This window comes from Gigantopelta aegis, chromosome 9, assembly GCF_016097555.1.
Source record: "Gigantopelta aegis isolate Gae_Host chromosome 9, Gae_host_genome, whole genome shotgun sequence".
NCBI lineage: Eukaryota > Metazoa > Mollusca > Gastropoda > Neomphalida > Peltospiridae > Gigantopelta > Gigantopelta aegis.
Window position 1 is genome coordinate 64,596,071 of NC_054707.1, and position 24,487 is coordinate 64,620,557.

General features: G+C 35.8%; 1 protein-coding gene across 2 annotated transcripts in view; it reads right to left on the reverse strand.

The window, feature by feature from the left end:
- Positions 1-15,410, reverse strand: part of LOC121382300 (cylicin-1-like) — a 31,151-nt gene extending 15,741 nt beyond the window's left edge. Inside the window, exons 1-4 of one of the 2 annotated variants that reach the window (XM_041511871.1) lie at positions 14,035-15,410; positions 10,777-10,806; positions 8,788-8,817; positions 3,365-3,526 (exon numbers count right to left, since the gene is read on the reverse strand). In XM_041511871.1, coding sequence (XP_041367805.1) covers positions 3,365-3,526; positions 8,788-8,817; positions 10,777-10,806; positions 14,035-15,333 — 1,521 coding nt within the window. In that variant the 5' untranslated portion in view covers positions 15,334-15,410. The remainder of the gene's footprint in view (positions 1-3,364; positions 3,527-8,787; positions 8,818-10,776; positions 10,807-14,034) is intronic. The other variant, XM_041511872.1, reaches the window with a different exon arrangement.
- Positions 15,411-24,487: the final 9,077 nt, after the last annotated feature.

Genomic DNA, 24,487 nt, shown 5'->3' on the forward strand with positions numbered 1-24,487 from the left:
AAGATGCAGATAATTATACTGACAAAGATTTTATGGATTATCACACATATGAAGCATAGTTTCATTTCATCTACTTACATGTATTTCCTGTTATATTGATGTATTGATGTAGTGACATTGATAAAATAAAGTTTATTTTAAAAACTAAATTTTTTTAATAATGAGAAGGTACACATACATGTACATGTATAAATAATATTATAAATACATGTATATGTCTCAGTGTGTGTGTGTGTTTCCGTGTGTATATGCACATGTAAATGTATGCATAAATCCCATTTATGATCTTTTACATTTTATGCTTGCCCAGATATTTGTATGATTTTCATAATTATGCAGCACTGAAAGCATTCAAGGTACAGGTAATTTTGGACACATACCGTACAGACATGCATATTTTGAAGACATGAGAAATTAGAGCATGTTTTACACAGGGAGGATATATAGGATAAAAGTAGACTGCAGCAGACCATCAAGTGCTTGCTTAGTGGCAACAGGAAGGGAGGAATGTTTTATTTAATGACACAATCAACACATACATTTTATTTACGGTTATATGGCATCAAACATATGATTAAGGACCACAAAGACATTGAGAAAGGAAACCTGTTGTCACCTCTTTTTGATTAGCAGCAAGGAATCATTTATATGCACCATCCCACAGACAGGATAGTACATACCACAGCCTTTGTTACACCAGTTGTGGAGCACTGGCTGGAACGAGAAATAGCCCAATGGAACCGATCAATCTGAGCTATGTCCTGCCTCTAGTGGCAACAAAGACATACTATAAACATTGATCTAATTTACTTACACTGTAAACTAAAATGTTCATGTCTGTGCAGATGAAGTAGAATAGCAGGCATACATGTAACAGACACATCATTATATTATTTTATTGTAATGTCTGCTCCAGAAACCACTATCCACTCCTCTACTAATTATGAAGCACTGTACAAAAACAGCATCTCTTAAAATTGCAGACCCAAGTTTTAACCCATGAATATATAGGAGCGGGACGTAGCCCAGTGGTAAAGTGTTCGCTTGTAGCATGATTGGTCTGAGATCGATCCCCGTCAGTGGACCCATTGGGCTATTTCTCGTTCCAGCCAGTGCTCCACAACTGGTGTAACAAAGGCTGTGGTATGTACTATCCTGTCTGTGGGATGGTGCATATAAAAGATCCCTTGCTGCTAATCGAAAAGAGTAGCCCATGAAGTGGCAACAGCGGGTTTCCTCTCTCAATACCTGTGTGGTCCTTAATCATAATATGTCCGACGCCATATAACCGTAAATAAAATATGTTAAATAAAACATTTCCTTCCTTCTTCCATGAAAATATAGGCACTAAGTTTGGTTAATTTACAAACCAGTAACACTTCTGGATAAAGTTTCAAAAGACTGTGAAGTTGAAATGGGGAAATATAAGAGCGTATCTCAGTAACTGTGTGTAAGTAGTCTTTTTAGAGTTTCATGGATTTTTAGAATAGCAAAATGATGTCCTTATCAAGCAACATAACTGTCAGTATTATATGTATTAGCAGAGCCAGTTTAAGGATCAGCGGGGCCTGAACCACAAATAACATCGGGACCTCCTTCCCATGATATATATTTTGCAACCCCATTGGGGAGAGGGGAAAAATGACCTGGGGAAAATACATGTACACATCACTGTGGGGCACCATGGTGAGGGGCCTGTAGCATGTGCTACATGTGCTACTAGGATAAACTGGCTCTGTGTATTAGTACATTACGCTTGAGAGAAGACACTCACTCTGTAACAAGCTGTGAAGCTATTTCTAAATCATGTACCAGTCTCCATTTTAAATATTTTTTAGCTTAAAGTAAAAACAAATAAGAAATGTTTTCTCTTTTTATGTGCAATTTGTAAAAATATTAGTCAAAATATAAATAAAACAGCAATACATCCTGAAGAATGTTTTCTGCTCACAGAGTTTGAAATAAAAAAATAAAAAAATAGTTTTTCAATAAAAAAAAAAGAAAGCAAGAAATGTTTTATTTAACGACGCACTCAACACATTTTATTTACGGTTATATGGCGTCAGACATATGGTTAAGGACCACACAGATTTTGAGAGGAAACCCGCTGTCGCCACTATATGGGCTACTCTTCTGATTAGCAGCAAGGGATCTTTTATTTGCGCTTCCCACAGGCAGGATAACACAAACCATGGCCTTTGTTAAACCAGTTATGGATCACTGGTCGGTGCAAGTGGTTTACACCTACCCATTGAGCCTTGCGGAGCACTCACTCAGGGTTTGGAGTCGGTATCTGGATTAAAAATCCCATGCCTCGACTGGGATCCGAACCCAGTACCTACCAGCCTGTAGACCGATGGCCTACCACGACGCCAACGAGGCCGGTGTTTTTCAATAAATACATTTTAAAAACCCCACCAATCTCTAGTACATTTAGTAGAATACACTAATTAAGAAAATACAATTTCAAACTCCAGTAGCAAACAGCATTCTTCACTATATATTGACCAATGTTTAAATTACAAACTGCACATAAAGATAAAACATTTTTATAATTTTCAAAGCACTTTCGTTGTTCTATTTAAGTTAACCCAAACTGAAATAACGGATAAAAACACTTACATGTGTAAAATGGAAAATATACATTACGGATAATATAATTTAAATATTGCCCATCCCCTCTTTTGTGAGCAATCTGATTAAAATTAGCTCTACTGGTTTACCAGTAGATCTAACAGCAGTGTGTGAACTCCCATGTCCAGGTGACGTTTCATCTATAAATAATTTATGTATTGACCAATTACACTTTGCCTTTTATATAAATTATAGCGGTATTCGGGAGCATACCAATTCTAAAAATATCAGACGAGACTATTTGTGCAATCGGCGAACTTGTTGGCCTATTTAAACATTAAAACACAGGGGGGAAAGTGCAGTAATAAACTCTGGATCGTATACTAGTATAAACAGATTTTATGGCTATACCATCACAGTTTTTTCCCCCCGTCTTGAAACAAATTTTATATAAAATTTTATATTGAAATTAGTTTCCGGCATACTTCGTAATTCACCCGAATAATTTTTTATACTCTTGGCATAATCCTTAATGTTTTCAAACTCTTTTCAAATTAGTAAGCATGTAAGATTTTGATTGGTCGAATGAAAGGTCAACTGGACATGAGCTCCAACATGGTGCTGTTAGATCCACAGGTAATAGTAATTAACCAGTGGAGCTAATTTTAATTACATTGTTTTGGGAGTATAATACATGGCCTCTGGTGCAGAAATCAGAAAAACTATTGCACACTGATTGAGAGTTCGTTTTCAGTAGTTTAAAAATAAGGAACAATTAAGATTCACTTACAGGTACAGAGAGAATGAAACCCAACATTCTGACTCCAGTCCGCGGAACGGACCGAAGAAGAAACCAGACCAGTGAACATATACGTAGAGGTACGTATGTAATCAACGATTTAACACATTGTGCTGTAGGAATGATGTACAGATTCCACACTTCCCCAAACCACTAAAATAGAACAACCACAATAAAAATGTGTATCATGCATACACCGTGTTACAGTAAGTGTAACACAGTTACAGTAACATTTATATAATGCACCTTATACACCTTGTATGTACTACATATAATTTTTCATGTAGCTTTCCCATGAAAGAAATTACTTAGGGAAATTAACCATTTAAAATGCACAAGTTGTCATGTACATACACTGGGTTAACAATTTCCGTTGCAACATTCAAATTTAGTTTTTAAACTGTATTAAGTTATGGATTTTTTAAAAGTAAAATCTTGAAAACAAAGACAAAAAAGAATATTTGTTCACGGTGGTACATTATAAACTTACAGCACTGTACGTAACTTAAAATACATGGGTATGTGGCAGTTCAAAGAGAATTGGGGAATATTAATGGACATTCTTGCCCACAGTACTGAATTAGCCAGCTTTTGCATGGCTCTAGATAAAACTGTCTGCATGTATGGCTCCCCTTGGCTAGACAATTTTTACATACATCTGACGTCATAACTCATGTTTTTACAACGATTGATGTCATAACTAATGTTTTTCAGAATTCTGTTGAGTTACTTATTCCCAAAGTGTCCATTTCACATTAAATCTTTTTTTTATAAATGTTTTTAACTTTATGTTTATGGTTCAGTTGTTAGTTTTTCGTAGGTCATGATGATGTTTTTCTCTGTATGGTCAAATGAGTTTGCAGGTGAAATGTTTATGAATCGTTCTAGAATAAACAAAACTCACATGTAATTAACTGGGCCCCATTCCACGAAGCTATCTTAGCACTACTATCACCGTATATACCTATTATCGCGACCTTAATTTTTGTCTACGATCGCCAGCCCGTTCCATGATGTGGCGTAGCTTACTATTGTTGTAAATTACTGTGAAAATTTACAATAGGTCCGAGGCATTTGTAAGCCACTAACGTAGATGTCAAATGGCAGTTTTCTAAGAAAGATACTAACTTTTTGCATAAAAATACTAGTAGATCTAATACATACCAAATACCTTTTATGAAACTCGACGTTCCATGAAAAACATTTTAGGCCATACAACCTTCACACGAAAATAAGGGAGATAACTCTCATGTCTTATGCATTTGGCAATTTTCGCTTAGCACACAAAATGACAAAGTTACTTCATGGATGTCCGATACCAATGAATACATCCAAGATGTTCCAAAAAGTCGGTAACCAATTTATTATTTAACTAATTCGCACTTCTTTGCAAAGAATATATTAATCATTAAAGGGGCACTTATGACTACTGTAAAGTTTACAGTGCCAGTTGTAAAACTCACATTAAGTCACTACAATTAACCGTAGCTACAATTCCTTCGTGGAATGGGGCCCAGAGTAAGAAAAAGAATCAATCACCATTGTGAATAGTTGTTTATACAAAGATAATGAGAATGATAGTCGTTTTTGGCGAGTGGTGGTCTGTTGATGCGAGTGGTGGTATGTTTGGTCGAGCTCCGTTTCCTACCCTTCCTCAATACACACAAAAATTATATATATATATACACACACAGTAAACTCTCTATATGTCAAACTGTTTTCTCAAACGTCACGCTATCTCAAAGCAAGAAGTGGGTCCGAACAGTTTCTCTATATAAACATGTAAGAGTTTGTATGTTTATCTCAAACTTTGACATAAATATACACGTTATGTCAAATGACTTATGTGGTCCCATATGACATATTTACTATATATTTTGTATATTTTTGTCAAAGTTGAAAACATATTTTCCATAAATTAAAATAATTATTATTTAGTAAAATTATTTTGATAAATGCAGTAAACCAAGCCAAGGGCCTCCTTTGAATTTATTATGTTTGTGTTCGATCATCAGAGGCCAGTGGATTAACTTGTTGTTATTGCCAAGTATGCCTAATTAGTATTTATTTAATCCAGTCGTTTGAAAGTGATGGCCTATGAAACCGTGGCAGTTATCAAAAGCATGTAACAATAAAAGTGACATTGGGTATATAAACGGTATTGGATTAGCTGTTCTTACTATGAGTGGTTTTAACTTTAAGTCCAAATTTTAAAATAAAAATATAAGAGTGTACACTTGTTATGCATTCATCTTGCAATATGTCGAAGAATAAACGCTGCGAGCAATCCAGTGAAGGACCCAGTCTGAGCACTGGGGGGTTAGCTGGATTCAGTGCTTTAACTCTGACACGCAAGAAAAAGTTAACAGTACATTCTTTTGATAAGAAACATGAGGCAATCAAGGCAATTGAACTTGGGACAAAACCTAAGATCCAAATTGCAAAGGAGCTTCATATTCTATTAAGCACTTCATCAACTTGGATAAAATCAGCTGATAAAATTAAAGAAGCAGCTTTGAATTCAAATGTAAAACGTCGGAAAATGCGAAATGCTAAGTTTGCCAATGTTGATGAGGCGGTATTGAAGTGGTTTAAAACTGTTCGAAATGCAAACTTGGCAGTAAATGATCCTGTAATTTGCTGAAAAGCATCCGAGTTAGCACAGCGATTAGGCCACACAGAGTTCAATGATAGTAGTGGGTGGCTTAATAGATTTAAAGAGCGTCATGGCATCGTCTTTAGAAATGTTTGTGGCGAGGCTAAGTCTTTTGACATGTCATCAACAGATATGAGTGACTGGAAAAAAACCTCTAGAAAATGTCCTAGAAGAGTTTGAACTAGATCAGATATACAATGCTGACGAAACTGCGATATTTTATTGAATCATGCCACTGGAGTTCAAAGGTGTGAATTGTCTTGGTACCAAAAAGAGCAAGGAACAATTAACAGCCCTCGTTTGCAGTAACAGACCGGAACCAATAAGTTGCCGCTACTGATAATTGGGAAGTCAGCCAACCCAAGGTGTTTTAAACATGAAATCCTTGCCATGCGAGTATCGAAATAACAAAACTGCCTGGATGATGTCGGCCATGTTTACTGATTGGTGTTTGGCTCCGGACAAAAAAAATACAAAAGAAAAAAATAGCACTCATTGTTGACAACTGCCCCGCTCATCCCCACGTGAAAGGTCTGCATTGTATTAAACTGATTTTTCTTCCACCAAACACTACTTCAAAGACCCAACCAATGGACCAAGGTGTGATTTATAATTTGAAAACCCACTATCGGAATTTGGTGTTAGATTTACGGCTGCAAGTGTTAGACAAAGGCCAGGATGTTGTGATTTCTGTTCTTGACGCTTTATGTTTCTTGCGACGTGCGACAATAGAAAATTGTTTCAAACATGCTGGATTTGTTGTGACATGCACTGAAGTAACTAATGAGCGTGAAAGTGAAGAAGATGATTACGACAGCATCCCACTGGCACAACTGTGTCGCGATTCAGGTGTTAGTGTTGCAGAGTATGCAAGCATCGATGAAGATGTAGTAACCAGTGCGCCAATTACAGAAGATGACATTAAATTCAGTGTTGAATAAAAATGATTTGTGTCGAAATGTGTGATAGTGATCCCGATGATGAATCTACTCCCACAGCTAAAATCCCACCCACAATGGATGAAGTGAAACAGTGTTGCCAAACCTTTTCAATGTTTCTTGAATCATGTACTACGACAACCAATGAACACTTCCAGGCTTTATCAAAGATTTCAGATTTTGTTATAAAAATTTAACTTTCTGGATGAAATGCAAAACAAACAACGCTTACAGACTTTTCCCGTAAAAACTGAACAATTACACTTTTGTATTAACCGATGTGACCTAGTAAAACTGTTTCTGCTCTGATGAATCTGCATAAATGTATGTGTACTTTGAGAACATACTGAATTATGAATTGTGTTTGCATTTGTGACATTGACTGTTATTTCATGCACTTTATTTTATGTACTTTGAGAAATTATTTCAATATGTTTAAATTATTTAATTATGTATTGTGTTTGCATTTGTGAAATTGACTGTTATTTCACGCAATAAAAGATTTTCTACTTTACACAGTGATTTTACTTTTTTTCTCCATGAGAATTTAGATGTTTAGTTATCTCAAATGTAACGATATCTCAAACTAACCGGCTGACACCAGGAAATTTGACATATAGAGAGTTTACTGTATATATATATATATATATTTCTTGCCCACTGGACAGGGTTATCCAGCTTTTGCATGGTGCTACAAAAATCTGTCTGACCCGAGGCCTATATGATTTCTACATAGGCCTATGTGTGACGTCATAGCTCATGTTTTGCAACGATTGACATCATAACTCAACTCATGGTTTTCAAAATTCTGTTTGTCATTTCACGTTGTATCATTCTTTTAAAAATATTTAAACAAATTAATATTTTCAACTTTTCATGTATTGTTAAGTTGTTGCATTTTTATGTCGTTGCATAAGTTGGACTATATTTTACAGCGTATGATTAAATGAGTTTCATTGTTTGCAGGTGAAATGTTTACGCATTGTTCAACAATAAACAAACCGTACATAGCTTACAAAATTAATGTCTTGTTACTGTAATTAAATGGGCAAGAAAAAGAATCAATCACTGTTGCGAGGTATAGATACGGCAATTCCAACCCTCGGGGGAAAAAAAATTCTTGTAATGGCCGAGGTTTACAAAAAACATTTTGTCCCTCGGGTTGGAATTGCCTTAGCTATACCTAACAATGGTGATAGATTCTATTAATATAGGTAATATAAAGATGACAGCCAAAAAAGCGTACATGTAGTACACATGACTGTTCTATCGACTGATTCTAACTAAACATCCAAAGCTCCAACCAGGACCTGTACGCCCATGGACTGTATAAAATTTTGTTTTAATGACATCACTAGAGCACATTGATTTAATAATCATTGGCTATTGGATGTCAAACATTTGGTAATTTTAACATACGGTCTTAGAGAGGAAACCAGCTACATTTTTCCTTTAGAAGCAAGGGATCTTTTATATGCACCATCCCACAGACAGGACTGCACATACCACAGCCTTTGATATACATGTACCAGTCGTTGTGCACTGGCTGGAACGAGAAATAGCCCATGGGCCCCATGCATCAATGGGGATCAATCCCAAACCGACTGTGCATCAAGCGAGTGCTTCACCACCGACTGTTGAGAAAACAGTTCTAAGTTGTCACATTTACATGTTGTTTGTTGGTGCATGTTCGAAAACTTCAATTTCAGATAAAGACTATCAGATCTCTTGAATTAGTTGACAAAAGTACATAATTATATGTAATATGTACATGTACATGAACAAGAATGGTGTAGTGTGTATACAATTGTTATACAAACCTTTTTCTCTTTAACATCTTTAGAGGGCTCCTGAAAATATAAACACAAAATGAAGATTAAAATAAATTTAATTTATTAAATAGCTACTATATGTATCAGGTTAAGCAAAATAAGCTAGGATTTACAAGATTTTTCTATGTTGAACAGTGCAGATAATTGATTACAATATTTTAGGGGTAGGCCCTACTTAAAAGTTGGCTACTTATATATTTTAACATAATAGGGTGGACAGCTTAAAAAATACAATCATGTAGACTGGGAAGTGACTGAATTTCAAAGACAACATTAGTCTAATGTCAGAAAAAAGTGAAGTGTTATCATGATTAATGAGGCAATAATTAAATCTAAGTAAAAAATCATACATTGTAGATCTGCATTTATGTATATAACAAATTAATATATACATATACAGAACTTCATATATGTTGTTTTCGCTTCCTATTTATTGCACAAGTTTATTTTGTGCAAGAATATATGTTCTTTCACAAAATAAACGAGTGCAATAAATAGGAAGCGAAAACAACATATGTGAAGTTCTGTATTTATTACATACTATGTTTTACAAAAACTGTTTTTAATTTAATGTCATACCAACACTTTGTTAAACCTATGATGAAAACTCCTTTCATGGATTTGCTTAACGTTAAGAATCATACTCTGCGGCAGCCGTGTGTAATGTTTCAAATACGATGAGACGTATTTATAAATCATACATGATTTCAGTAAATAAAAGGTGCTAACTGCAGGATTCCCAGTCTGGAGCTCCACGCGGTAAGATGTGTTTGTTTCGCTTGTGCACACTGCACGTGCTTTCGTGTGCTCGACTTGGGGGTCCTTTTGTCAGCGAAATGAAGTTTTCTACTGGGATGTATGCGGCCATTGGAACTGATTGAACGCTTCTCGTTTCGACAGCCTGCACCACCAGGTTGGATTCTTTTTTAGCGAGATTCCTGTCTCCACGTCATTTCTCTGTCTGACTGTCGACTTGGGTTTTTTCGTGACTTGTATGACGGCCATTCTGCAGAACGCCAAGGTTGTTCGCGTTTAGTCTCTACATGTCCGAGCCTGTCCTAGCAGCACTGGAAGATTGACCGCCCCACTCTAAGAAGAAATAGGAAGCGGGGTCGGCCCCATCTACTCTTTTTCTAGACTTTACCTTGCTTTATAGTGATACCATCTCGTATCCTCCGGAGTCGGGCCCGTCCGCACCATGACGACTGGAATATACCCTAGTCTGATACTCTCTCTCGTTCAGACGGATTCGGCTTCTCAAGATCTGTATTTCAGCACAGCACTACACCTTCAGCGTCTATCACTCTAGGGGTTTTCTTGACGGGATGCAACCCATCTCGTCCCTTTAAGCTGTGTACCCAAATGGTCTTAACAAGGCCACTCGCGTGGACATATCGATCAGACTTTAAACTTTTAGATCTGCGTTCAAAGTTTTATGTCGAAATTACTTTTTTTTTTTAAATATATTATTAAATAGTCCGATCCTCTCTTCTTTCTCTTATTTAATTTTGGACTGTCCTTCTAAAATGCTCCAAATTATATAAATATTCGGCCGAGCAGTCAATTCTTTTTTATTTTTGGCTTGTAACCTTTTTCTTTTTTTTATTTATTCTATTAATTTTTTTTACTAATTTCTATTTTCAAAATTCTGCCCATTTTCACCAGACCCCCCCCCCCCCCCCCCCCCCCCTCCATCCCGAGTCAGGCCACCGATCTTATCGGAGGTCGGAACTCGGGATGGGCGTGTTCGAAACCCTAGTGGTATATGGGCATGTTAAACTAGTTATCATCATCAGCTAACTGCAGTAAAAATAAAAAGGGAATTCCCCATTTAACACATGTGTAATACAAAATAAATGTATTACACGGCTTGAAAATGTCTTTATCACTATAGTAAAACTGAATAGGTATATAATAAATGTATGTATACATTTGCATACATGTACACTGTAGAATACATGTATGTATGTAACAAACCTTATTTCCTTCAACATCTTCTGAGGATTTCTAAAAATAAAACAAATATATTAATAAAAAATAAAAGTAACTTTACAATAGTACCCGTATCAAAGAATCTGTTGTTTAAATGAAATGCAATAAAATATACTGATGGAAAGAAATAAGGGATCGTTTTTCTACTATCAGTAAATAGGGTCATGACTGCGCATTTTGCATTAACTCCCATACAATTTCAACGCTATTGATTGAGCCTAAACTCACTCCCTGTAATGTAATGCACGTGCAGAATATGTTTCCACGATTTTTCCACAATGTTCTTTCGGGTATATAAGTTATTGTTGTATGGAGATTACAGGTTAGAAAGGGTTTTGAAATGGTACAACAATACATGACTTTAGCTCAAAAATGGACTGCTGTGGGTATGGTTAGGTCAGGAAAATCACTTAGACAGGTTGCAACTGCTCTTGGGAAGTCAATTAGCGTGATATCAAGGTTATGGAACCTGTACCGACAAATTGGCAACGTGAAAATGCGACCTGGTCGAGGAAAACGTAAAGTCACCACCCTTCGACAGGACCGTCAGATTCGCCTGATTGCTTTATGGGACAGATTTAAGCCATCGTCTAAAATAAATGTTGAATTTAGGGCTATATGTCGGCTAAGAATCAGCGACCAAACAGTACGCAATCGACTGAAAGAAGCCAGGTTAAAAAGTAGATGACCTGTTATTGGAATCAAGATGACAGCCCAACACAAACGATTGAGGTTACAGTGGGTGCGTCAATATGGGGTAAGACAACTACGTCATTGGCGTTGTACAATGTTTTGTGACGAGTCTCGCTTCAATCTTGACTATGCTGATGGAAGATTGCGTGTTTGGCGCCGTCTTAATGAGCGATACACTGCATGCACCATTAAAGAACATGACCGATACGGGGGTGGTTCTGTAATGGTGTGGGGCGGGATAATCTACGACAACAGGACAGATCTGATACGGCTTGATGGAAGAGTCACTGGTATTCGATACAGGGACGACATTTTGCAGTCGGTAGTGATACCGTTTTCACGCAGGGTTGGACGCAACTTTGAGTTCCAGCATGATAATGCACGCCCTCACATAGCCCGTGTTTCGGTGGACTGCTTAAGAAATGCCAATATCCAAACTTTACCCTGGCCAGCAAAAAGTCCAGACCTGAATCCAATAGAACATTTGTGGGATGTTTTGGTATCGTCGTGTTCGTGAACGCCCCATTGCGCCCCAAAACGTGGATCAACTGTTCTTGGCTCTCCGAGACGAGTGGCACAACATTCCAAGAGCTACCATCCGTACTCTCATCAGTATATTTTGTCTTTAATATATTTTATTTTGCTTAAAATTATCCTAGTTATCTGCTAGATATATTGTCATTAAATTGTACGTTCAATGCAAGTTTGAGTTAACTGAATAAGTTTCCCAAATATTATATAATTCACGTAACAGAACAACTGGTTATCTACATATAAAAATTATGTGAACCAACTTTTTACAAAAAATGGCTAATAAAATTTGCAAGTGGCTAAAATTTTGGCTAAGCCATTTTCTGTCTTTTGATGTGAACAAACGGTTACATAATCTATCCGACACCGTAAACATAATAATACTACCAAATATTCAATTAGCGTAATAGCGATCTCGCGACCGGTAACGAGAAACGGTGTCATGCAGTATATAGCGTAGGCCTTATGATGTTTGCGTATTTTAATAATCACGATTATTAATTTTAACGGCATGCATTCAGCATGTATGACAGCCATGTCTGGAAGATCTGTAGCTTGTTATTTTTACTTTGTAAAATCTTTGAACCAAAGTAATAAAAACAGACAGTCAATGCGTGTCAATTTGAATACACATGCCAGTTCAGGGCCGAAAGACATGTAGGCCATCTCAAGGGCCGAGTTCAGCCAGACCGAGCGAAAACAAAACGTTCGCTAGACTGGTTTGTGCGCTTCACGTTAAACCAAATGGATACGACGAACACCAATCAAATAGTTCGCGAACGTTAGGAAGAACGTTCGTTGGCTGAACTGAGGACAGCTCTCAGTGGAACATACGTCACGCTTCAGAGTCAGCCGACACCCGCGTGTCACATCGTTGCGGACATTAAACAATACGATTACGCAAAAGTAAATCTTGATGTAAATTTGTAGAAAAACAATAGTTATTCGCACCAATGAATACCTAACTGCAGTTTTTGTTTATTCCTTTGTCTTTGTTAATTTCGTACCCATGCAGATCGCGATCGCCGGAAATGAACATGCAGTATTTAAATTTTGTAAGCAGAAATCACAACAAGCATTTAACACAACGCTGAAATCAACCGCAACAACATGGCACAAATTATGAAATTGTTTGGGGTGGGGAATTGACGGGTTACTTAAAAAAAAAAGCAAAGAAAAAAAAATTTGAAACTAACATAAAGATTGCTATTTAAAGAAATAATGAGCTCTATATATATAAAAAAAAAAAAAAAGCTCTCAAATTTTTATTTGGGAAGAAAGAAAAAAAAAAAACCCCACCATCCATAAACATCCAACCCACCCCCATATTTCTGTATGTTTGTTAATTTAGTGTCATAGGCCTTAGAAGTAGGGGTGGGTGTATGGGGTACTGGCTTCAAACTGAAAATATTGCATAACCCCATATCAAAGTAATATATTAACTGCCCCTACCCCCATTGTGGTTCTGTTATTCCTATTTATTCCAGTTTGTACACAATTAGCTGAAAAAAGATACATTTTCATATTCATATATAAATACTCAATACAGTACTGCGTAAAACAAATTTGGCTAAAGCATTTTCAATATGGCTAATAAAAATTCCATTTGGCTAATATTTTGGCTACAGGTATTTTTGATCCAGGGTGAACCCTGCTATAATCATTCTCTACTGTCAGAGATTTAACCAGGCATCGAAATAAGTCAAGAACGGTCGTTCAGGTTACCGGGAGGTTACCACATGTAAGAAAAGTCGAGAACGGTGAACTGACTCCGGGTTACCTAAGATTTTGAAATATTGTCCCCTGGTGTATATTAGTGGTTACTATGTGAAATATTTGTTATCGGCAAACTCAAAAATGATCAATGTACCAGTAAAGATATTTAGTATCAAACCTACGATTATTGTATTATAATATAGCAGAAATCTTTGTCTACTGTGTGGTAGGCAGCCATTCAGTGTTTATAACTGTCCAAATGTGTCTAGCTCTCGAATGGCAAAGTACTCGTGCTACTTGTACCTGTGTAAGCTTGGTGAGTTTTTTTCCCATTTCCTTATCACTTTCTTCTTTCACATTTTCTGAATCATCACATCCATCTTTCTCATTTTCTAAATTAGTGTCCATTGGCTCTTCACCATTTTCACTATTATTACAATCAGGATCAGATTGTTCAGAATAAAAGTCACCACGGCTATAAAAAAATGTATTTGACTTTACAGGTTGACTATCTTTGTCTGTTCCTATATCACTATGTACATTTCTTTCTTCAGCTTTTGTGTCACTACGGTTACTACTAGTGTTAAGCTTATTTTCTTTCTCAAATCCTTCACCATTTAATTCAGTAGTCACAGCTTCAGTCAACTGTTCAGTGTTTATGTTGTTAGTGCCTTCAGTATTATTGTTTTCAGAGTGAGGTGGACATTGGGTACCACAGTTATCAGTATCAGTTTTCTCTGGGTGTGAATGACCTTGGCCTTTGACCTCTTTTTTGTCATTATTCAATGTTTCATCCAAAGTTTTATCAGCTATTTTGTTATCAAGTGGAATGTCAGTTTCAGTGACATCACAGTTTTCTACACCTTCATCTGGAGGAAGTTCTTCTAGGTCGTTACTTTTAGCTGTCTTTTCAGCAACAATGTCATTTTCAACAGGCTGTTCTTCGACAGATGACTGTGAGGCTGAAGGTTCTTCTAAATCATTTGTTTTAGAACACTTTGAAAGATTCAATTCAGTAGTCACTGTATTAGTTGACTGTTTAGTACTTGGACTGTTAATGTTGTCAGTATCAATGTTCAATGTGTGTAATTGGCCTTGACCTTTAAGTCTGTCCTCTTTTCTTTCAATATTCAACGTTTCATCTGTTTTATCAGCTATTTTGTTATCAAGTGGAATGTCAGTTTCAGTGGCATCACAGTTTTCTACACCTTCATCTGGAGGAAGTTCTTCTAGGTCATTACTTTCAACAGTCTTTTCAGCAACAATGTCATTTTCAACAGGCTGTTCTTCGACAGATGACTGTGAGGCTGAAGGTTCTTCTAAATCATTTGTTTTATCAGTTATTTGGTTATCGGGAGAAATGTCAGTTTCAGTGGCACCACAGTTTTTTACAGCTTCGTTTGAAGGAAGCTCTTCTAGGTTGTTGCTTTCAACAGTATTTTTTTCGTCTATTTCCGATTGCAGCGAAGACGCCTTAGGATCGGACGCAGTCCGAGTTTCGATTTCGTTCACACACGGAAGTTTTAAATTATTTGTTTCACCATTTGTCACTGATACATTATCTTTACCACTGTTGTCAAATTGCTGTTGAGAACTTGACATAATGATGTGAGTGCATCATATATTTTATAAAACAAACAGAAACAAAAACAAGAATATGAAGCCTACTTTTGCTTTCTGTTGCGAAATTATTAACCGGAAGTGGAAGTGATTCTTATTTGTTTCCAACATTTTGTGCTTTCCTCCTTATAACAGGAAACCTGCAAAATTGCTAGTTATGTGTTATTTGAGGCCCGCAGGACACCGGCCCACCTACTTGAGGACAAACATTTTTTTTTGGGGGGGGGGGGGGGGGGGGGGGGGAGGGTTTTTCTTTGTGGGGTTTCTTGCTTGTGCCTCCTCCGCTAAAGATCGTGCCCCCAAAGCTTTTAGATATGGTTCCTACGGGCTTGCTTACTGGCGAATGTGTGGGTTTGCCTTGGACTAACTGGGTGTACCCTACCGCAACAGTTGGATATATACATTTATTTAGAATATCCATGTTGAATACGGTTCTTGGATCTTACCCATAAAACGATCTGACTTTGAAACGGTAATGTTTTATATAAATGGCCAGATGATCCAACAAGACGTAATGGGATAACCAGCTAGGTCACTCAAATATCATGCAGCCTTGTGTTGGAAAGATGCATACCCGGACCATCAACACATACTGAAAGTTTTATAAATGAAAATAGCGTGTTTTTAGAATTAATAATTTTTAAAAACGTGATTATTCCTGCTAACTGGGGACAGCCATTTTGTTTCTATTTTAACTCTTTTGGTAGGCCTACTGTACGTAGAAGGGAAATGACTACTCCTGTACTATACAGGCCTAAACAAAAGAACGGTAATTTAAAATTACATTCCCTGGAATATTTTTATTATTTAAGCATATAGAACAGAAAATCCAATTACGTTTGGTGCATATATGACGCAGCACTCCGCATTGGTTTCACTACGCTGGCTTATCCAGGTCAAAAACAAAGCCATGATTTTGAAAGTGGAACACTTTTGACGGGCTCGTACCGATCTCGGTTTTCATTGGCTTATCACAAGTATAGAATTCCCCAACAAGAGATCACGTGAGATTTTGCAATTTTTAAACAAATTTAACTGTCTTGATTGAGGGGTCGTCTCATATCTCCAAAACATATTTATATCCATAGAGGTATGGTACAACGCCTTTCCAGGGGTCGGTGAGTGGGGGATTTCGCTTGAAATTTTGACAGTGGCCAGCTGTTGGCATACGCATTACATGTAAGAGGGTGTTACTAATTATGTAAAGCTCTAGGGGTTTTGGAAGAGGGTACTGTATTCGATTTACGTAACATTTTTCAAGACTATATGTTATTTTTATTCATTACTTAGACCTAAAAAGGTGTTTTCTGGAAATGTGCGGTCAGTCTAGGATCGATCCCCATCGGCGGGTATACAAACTGTATATATTATTATGAGGGAACATAATATCATTATGAGGGAACATAATGTTATTATGAGGGAACATAATATGATTATGAGGAAACATAATCAAAATATGTTCACATCTGTCATCTCCGGGGCTCCGTAAAAATCGCAACAAAAAAAAAAAAAAAAAAAACAAAAACAAAACCCAACAAAACCCCACCTTTATTCAAAACCTACTTTGTTCAATCTAATTAAAATTATCTCCTTTATTATATGTGGATCTAACAGCAGCCAGTTGGAGCTCATGTCCACCAATCAAAACCTTACTTGCAGAATCATGCCAGTGATTTGAAAATAATTTGAAAATATTCCGAATTATCCTGAGGATATACGATATGTTTCATGTGAATTACGAATGCCAGATTGTACTTTGTTAACAATCACCGAGATCAAAATCCCCTCCACCCAAAAAAACCCAAATAGCAGGGATAGATTTACCGCTCGCCGACTGCGAATTTTAAAAACAAATTGCAAATTTCTATTTTAATTTGGCAAAATAATATTGTGGAATGATACATATTTTACTTTTAAAATCTGTGGGTTTCTGCTATTTTTGAACTTTCACGTATTAGGTAGACATTTTAATAAATCGCTTCTTGAGAATTATTTTGTTCTATCTGCACTTTTTCGAAATGTTGGGAAATTGAGTTTGAAAGTTTGAGGTGTTGGTATTTCTAAATAAGCTTTCATTATAAGGCACCAGGTATATCATATGTATTTTTGACTTGAACAGTGTCAATAATTTGTCATATAAAACACGATAAAATATTAGTAAATACTCCAAAACAACGAAATAAGACTTTGAGATAGAACATAATAATTACAACAAATGAAACTTACGCAGTAAATTATAGTTATATCTGCTTTACAATATATTTGCCCATAGGTTTCTCATAAAGTAGAATAGTGTCACGGGGATCCTATAATACCCGTAACTGAATGAAACACGATTGTCCAAATATCTCTCCTAACTGTATATCTATTAGATCTCTCTGTAACAGGCAGTTATACCCGCTGGCTCGTCTAGGTATGATCAGAGATAAGATCTTATATAAAGTATATATTATTATAGCACGTTTAGTTCACTAGAAAACACAACAAAAACACAATACACTTTGGAATTTGTATTAACCTACGCTGACAAATGTACTGCCGCAGTAGTTAATTAACAACAACAAATAATAACAACCCAGAACTGATCACTTAATTAGTTAATCTCTAGGTGTCTAGTTTACACAATATGCTAATCACTTCACCGTGACACAACACCCACACGTGTGATAATTGAGAAACGCTAACACACACACACGTGTGATAATGGAGAAACGCTTCCAGGGGAACTTAATTAATAAAGGAATTACAACTCTATTCCTAACTGGTTAATTTTTAATTAACCCTAACTACTCATTCAGTAACGTGTGATAATTGAGAAACGCTTCCAGGGGAATTTAATTAATAAAGGAATTACAACTCTATTCCTAACTGGTTAATTTTTAATTAACCCTTAACTACTCATTCAGTAACCTTGTAATACAGACTTAATACTGGTACCTATCACAATAAAGACAATAACCTACAGTTTACCTAGGTCCTCTAGGATGACTGGTTAAGCTTTATATATATATTAGACAGTGAGCCTACAGTATTACTGCGTCAGATGACCGGCAGCACCGTCTAAATAATATTGGTATAATACAGTATTAAAATATTTAAAGTCACATCAATGACATCAAGGTTATACAACAGAGCAGAAAATATATAATTACCAAGTCCAAACGGACTAACGTTCCCCCTGGAAGCCTTCCTATGTTTCTCCCCAATATCTCTAAAACCCTAGCTATTTATCAAAAAACCGAACATCGTGGTACTGAATCTTATCATGTGAATTTCCACCACTCCCAGAGTCTATATATTTTCTTAGATGACCAGACATTCTGACGCCTAGTCGCCAAAATCACGGTCGTCGAAACCGCACTCGCAGAGGTGTTACGTAACTACTGGCCACATGGCCTCCACATCTGGACTAAGTGCATATTGGGATACACGGTCGCGCGAAGGTATTACGTAACAAAGTGCCCACCTAGGCTAAGTGCATATTGGAACTGCACACGGCCCTCTAAAACAATTAATATCGCCACAGGCGAAAAGAAATTAAGAGCATGTACCGTCACAAATAGTCAATGAAAAGTTCACATTTTCTTTATTCTGCAGCTTCCAGCAAGTGAAAACATATTTCGTAAAGATCAAATATACTTTAATAAATTATATCCATGTAACAAATAGGAAAAGACTTCTATTTTTTCTCTTTTTTTTTTTTTTTTTTTTGGTCAATGCAAACTACAGCACTAAATAAAATTAGTATTCTATTAAAACATTTGCTTTTAATAACTTGTAAAACCAAAACAAAAGGCTAACTTCTGGAAACTGTTTAACGTTAATAGAGAAAACAGTAATTTCATTTTGTAATTTAGTTAGATTTCTTTTTCTTTTAAACGGTTCTGGTGCCCATCAGTCTATAAAGTTTAACGTCAACAAAATAACGTTCGAATCTTAAATACAAAGGAAGCATACTACATTTAGAAAACCACAACACAAAAAAATAAATAAAAATAAAACAATCCTTAAACACATTGCAGAAGAAAAGGGATCCAGCGGTAAACAACTACAACATGTACATGTAATCTCGACTGTGGTAAATAAGAGAAGCGTGATTTAGATGACGGTGGGTATAACTGTAACTATAACTGTAAACGTAAATGTAACTGAAAACGTTTAACTATAACTTCATCTGCAACTGAAACTGCAACTTTAACTAACTGTACCTATAACTGTATCTGTAACTATAGGATGGACTGCATGTATACCTTGTCATCCGACGGCATGAATGTAAGCATGGATTTAAGGTCTTTGATTTTGTCTTTATTTAACTGTGGAATCGGTTTTAACACAGACGGGGTAGGGAGTTGGAACTTAGTGTTTTGGTTTCTTGCTCAAAGATTACCTTCAACTTCATCACCTGAAAATGATACCGGTAAAATGAAATGTGCTACTTTGGGTTTCTGAGATGAAATATTGATCATTTTCAATTTTGTGAAGGATATACTATGAAACTTTAGGCATTTTGATATAGACTGATAATCTAAGAACATGTTGGCTTTCATTTGAATGATGACCATGTCTAGACTGAATACACTAATGAAACTTTGCATGTGTTTACTTTCCATTTTGATTACATATACAATAGACTTGTTCTTGGAGAAGCTATGCGTTAAAGACAAAGTTAAAGAACTGACAATTGAAGGAGACATTCTGGGTAGATTTGTGGTGCTTTCAAATTAGCACAATGCTCCGGTGGACATCAACAAAGTTTTGTCCAACTGTCTTGGTCCTATTCCTCTGTTTGGCACATCCAGATGGACTCCGTCAAAACTGCCAGCAAAGGAATCTGTCACTGCTTATATCATTGACCTGATGGCAACAGTGATGGCTATTACGCAAATTCCCGAGACGTTTGTACAATTGTCCATGAAGATATTCAACCTTCTTGCTGTTGGATACAAGAGAATTGACATCGCTGCAGATACATACAGAGACAAGTCAATCAAGGAGGCAGAAAGAAGTCATAGGGGATGTAGTGACCAGTACATTATCGAAGGCCCAAAGCCGAAAGTACCAATAAACTTCAGTCAATATCTATCTGTGATATTTGTATTTTTGCACAGTTCTTTACAGTGATTTTGTTTTAATCTTGAATTTTTATATTGATGTTGATCATCACTTTATTTGTTTGCATTACCATAGTTTGACACCCAATAGTCGATGTATTGTTCATGCTGGGCTGTCGTTAAACATTCATTCATTCATTCATTTTCCTTTCAAATGTCTCGGACAGGGAACGACTGATTAATCTGATCATGCAGGTTTGGGGAGATAACCGTTCTCAATTAGCGGTTGATCAAACTGTTTACTTATCTAAGACTGACAACTATTACCTGGTCACAAATGAAGCTACAACAGTTGTTGAAATCCTTTCTTCTGATCATGAAGAAGCCGATACCAAAATGTCCCTTGGTTTAAACAATATTTTATTTGCCAAAATAACACACTGGGATTGGTCAACAGGCTTAGCCTATATTAAGACTTCTCCCTACAATTTGCATGCGGATACATGTTAGATACCACAGACCATAGTAGATTTAAAGGAGGAAGAAAAGAAGAGGGGATAGAGTGAAAGGTGTAGGTATAGTAAATAGAAAACCAGAAAATTTTCTTTGGACGGGAATTTCTAGCCAAAATATTAGTGTAAACTTTAGCAGAAACGTTTAGTAGCAGTTATGTATTTTTAATCATTTTTTTCATTTTCTTTTTCACTAAATTCTGAATTTCCCCAATAGGATCTTCTTATAATTTAGATGTAAATAGTTTGACATGAAATTGTTTCTTTGTTCATTGTATAAGGGACAGTGGAGAATGCAATGATTTGTATCTTCTATTGGATGGCCACAAGAACAAGACGGATCATCTGAGATATAACGAAAGAATTTATGACTATTAAGATCACTGATGTCTAGTCTAGGTTTACAGTGGAGTATCTGCCCAGATAAAAATATCTAGGAACAGCTTTGTCCGATTCCTTTAATTGATGTTTAAAAGATGCCAATGATTTAGCTTTCTGGACTTTACATTTAATGCATTCCACAGCCTTATTCCAGAAGGAAAAAAACGACTCACAGTACAATTTTGTACGACTTGTTACTGTTTTTAGATTTTCTTTATTCCTTAGACCATAATTATGTTCTATTAGAACTTGATAGAAAAAGTGATAAGTAGGTGGGTGTGCCATCATTGACGAGTTTGTACATCTTGCATAGCTTATGGCGTTTTCGTCTGTCTATTAGTGGTATAAATCCAGTTTCGTCATACAATTTTTGATGAGATGTACCTTTAACTGCACCGCATAGTGTCCTAAGAGCATCCAATTGAGCAGATTCGAGTTGTTGGGACAGTTCCAATGTGCAATTATCCCATACGACATCAGCATAATCAAAAACTGGAAGAATAAAAGATCTGTATATTTTTTCCAAGGCGGATCTTGATAATCGATATTTAAAGGAACGTAAACAATTTATCATTCTACTTGATTTTTCAAGACTACTATTTATATGATTTTTCCATTGGCCTGCTTCATGAAAAATCATCCCCAAGTGTTTATGAGTTTTAACTTTAGTTACTTGTTGATTGTTAAAAGTTAGATTAAGATTAACGGGTTTATTTTTACGAGTAAATAACATTGATTTAGTTTTTTCAGGGCTAAATTTCACTAACCATTGGTCTGCCCACCTACTAATTTTAGTTAAGTCACGATTTAACACCGTTTCAAAAAGATGAGGATTTTTAACTTCAATATAGAGTGACGTGTCATCAGCAAATAGACGTATATTGGACTCAATATCATTAATATAGATCAAAAATAATAGAGGACCGAGAACAGAGCCCCGTGGAACACCTGCAGTTACTTCCAAAGATTCAGAAGTACTGCCATCTATTACAACCTGCTGCTTACGTTCAGATAGATAACTTGAAAACCAAGATAGAAGTTTACCTCTGATGCCAATTGTATCTAATTTATATATTAAGCCTTTATGCCATACTCTATCAAATGCTTTACTAATGTCGCAAAAGACTGCTTGAACCTCCTTTCCTTCATCCAGTGACTTGGTAATAAAATTATAAAAATTCAATAGTTGGTTTACTGTAGAATCACCTGGAATGAACCCTGATTGATATTTAGTTAGCATACCATTATCTTTTAAGAAATTAAACACATATTTAAATACACATTTCTCAAAAATCTGTGAGACGTTACTAATTAGAGATATACGTCTGTAGTTTGTACATTCATGGGCGTTTCTTTCTTATAGACTGGTATAACATTAGCTTCTTTCCAACTAGTAGGAAAATAAGAATTTTCTAGTGCTAGATTAAAGAGTCGTGTCAGAGGATAAGTTAGCTCATGTGATAGTAATTTCGTTAGTTTGTTACAAATATGATCTGGTCCAGTTGATTTGTTAGTATCTATATTATAGATGTCAAAATATCATTTATATCTTGTTCTGTAAGAGTTATACTACTGATTGATTTGGTATACTTTGTTGGTTCTGGATTATTTAGTGTAGATTGTTTAATAAAAAAAGTGATTAAAAGTATCTGCCATTTCTTTTGGTGTGGAAATGATTTTGCTGTCAACAACTAGTGGTGGAATAGTAGAGCTAATGATACCTTGATTTTTTAGATGTTTGTTTACTATGTTCCACCATGCTTTATTACCAAGTCTCAAGGTTATTGATTTTATCATCTAACTTTTTGTCGCATTCTATTTTAGCTTTACGTATTTTAGATATTACTTCATTACGTTTCCTCCTAAACAGTTCCCAATCGATTGGTCTATTATGTCGTTTAGCTTGCTGGTGAATCATCCTACTTTCCCTTATAAGTAGACGGATATGACCATTCATAAATGGTTTATCACTAGGACGAATAGTAAGTCTTGGTAGGAATGAATGACGATGCAGAACCTAAAAGTAATTTGTTAAAATGTTTAGTGATTGCATTTACACAGTTGGACTGGAAAAAGTTATCCCACTCATATTCTGAGATATATTTTTTCAAGTTGACAACATCTGTTTGGGAGTAATCGTAAATAGTTCTTTTAAATGCTTGTCTGTTTAAATTATTAGGTTTTGGACCAATCTGAACATTGACTGGAGCATGATCACTGCAAAAAGGAATTAAAATTTCAGTTGATGTTACAAACAAATGTCCCTTCGTGTTCAACATTGTCTGATGTAGTGAAGTTGCTTGAGTTTCGTGAATTAGGCTCCAGAATGATTTAGCATACATGTAGTAATATGTCAAACTGTGGTTTACACATAATGTACTTGGTGCAATTAGTTATTACCTGTCACAGACATGTGTCCCGAGATCTTCTTTTTTTTGGAAGGGGGGGGGGGGGGGGGGGGGATGTGCAAGACAGACATGCTTGATGCGTTAGTGGATATAAAGACATAAAGACGTGTTAACTGGTTGATTGTTTATTTCATACCTTTGTAAGTTTATATGGGTGCCTTAGTAGTACAAATGTTTTTTCACAAACTGGCAAAAAAAGACCAAAATATATTAATTTTACACATATTTATAAACTGTCACCATCAGTTACATTTTTAAAACCCTTAAAGAGACTACCCTGAGTTTGCAACTACTGTAACATATTTTCAAATAATAAATCCTTGTTAACAACTAAAGTTACCTCTTGAATACAGTTCATTGTTTCGAATATCGGTTTCTGTATATCAAATGTGTTTCTGGCCGTCCTAGTGTTTATATTAACTAGAATTTCATTTTACTTCTTAATATAAATTGTTTTTAGGTAAAATATAGTTTTGGCTAATACAAACATTACGATAACCAAAACCGCATTGTCTATACAGACATTAACATTTTAAACAAGAAAATGTATTTAATATGTAATTTTAATTATTAAAACTGCTCTGTTAGTCAAAAATATGTTAGAATGGCTGCAAACACAGGTCAGTCTTTTTAAGTCTTCCTATATTTACAAGAAAGGTATTCACCAGCAAATCTGTGATATTCATTACTTCACACCAGAAGTATAAGATACTGGGTTCTAATAATCTATTATGTCAAAAGTAAATATTAATTACAGTACATTTTGTAAAACATTATTTCTATT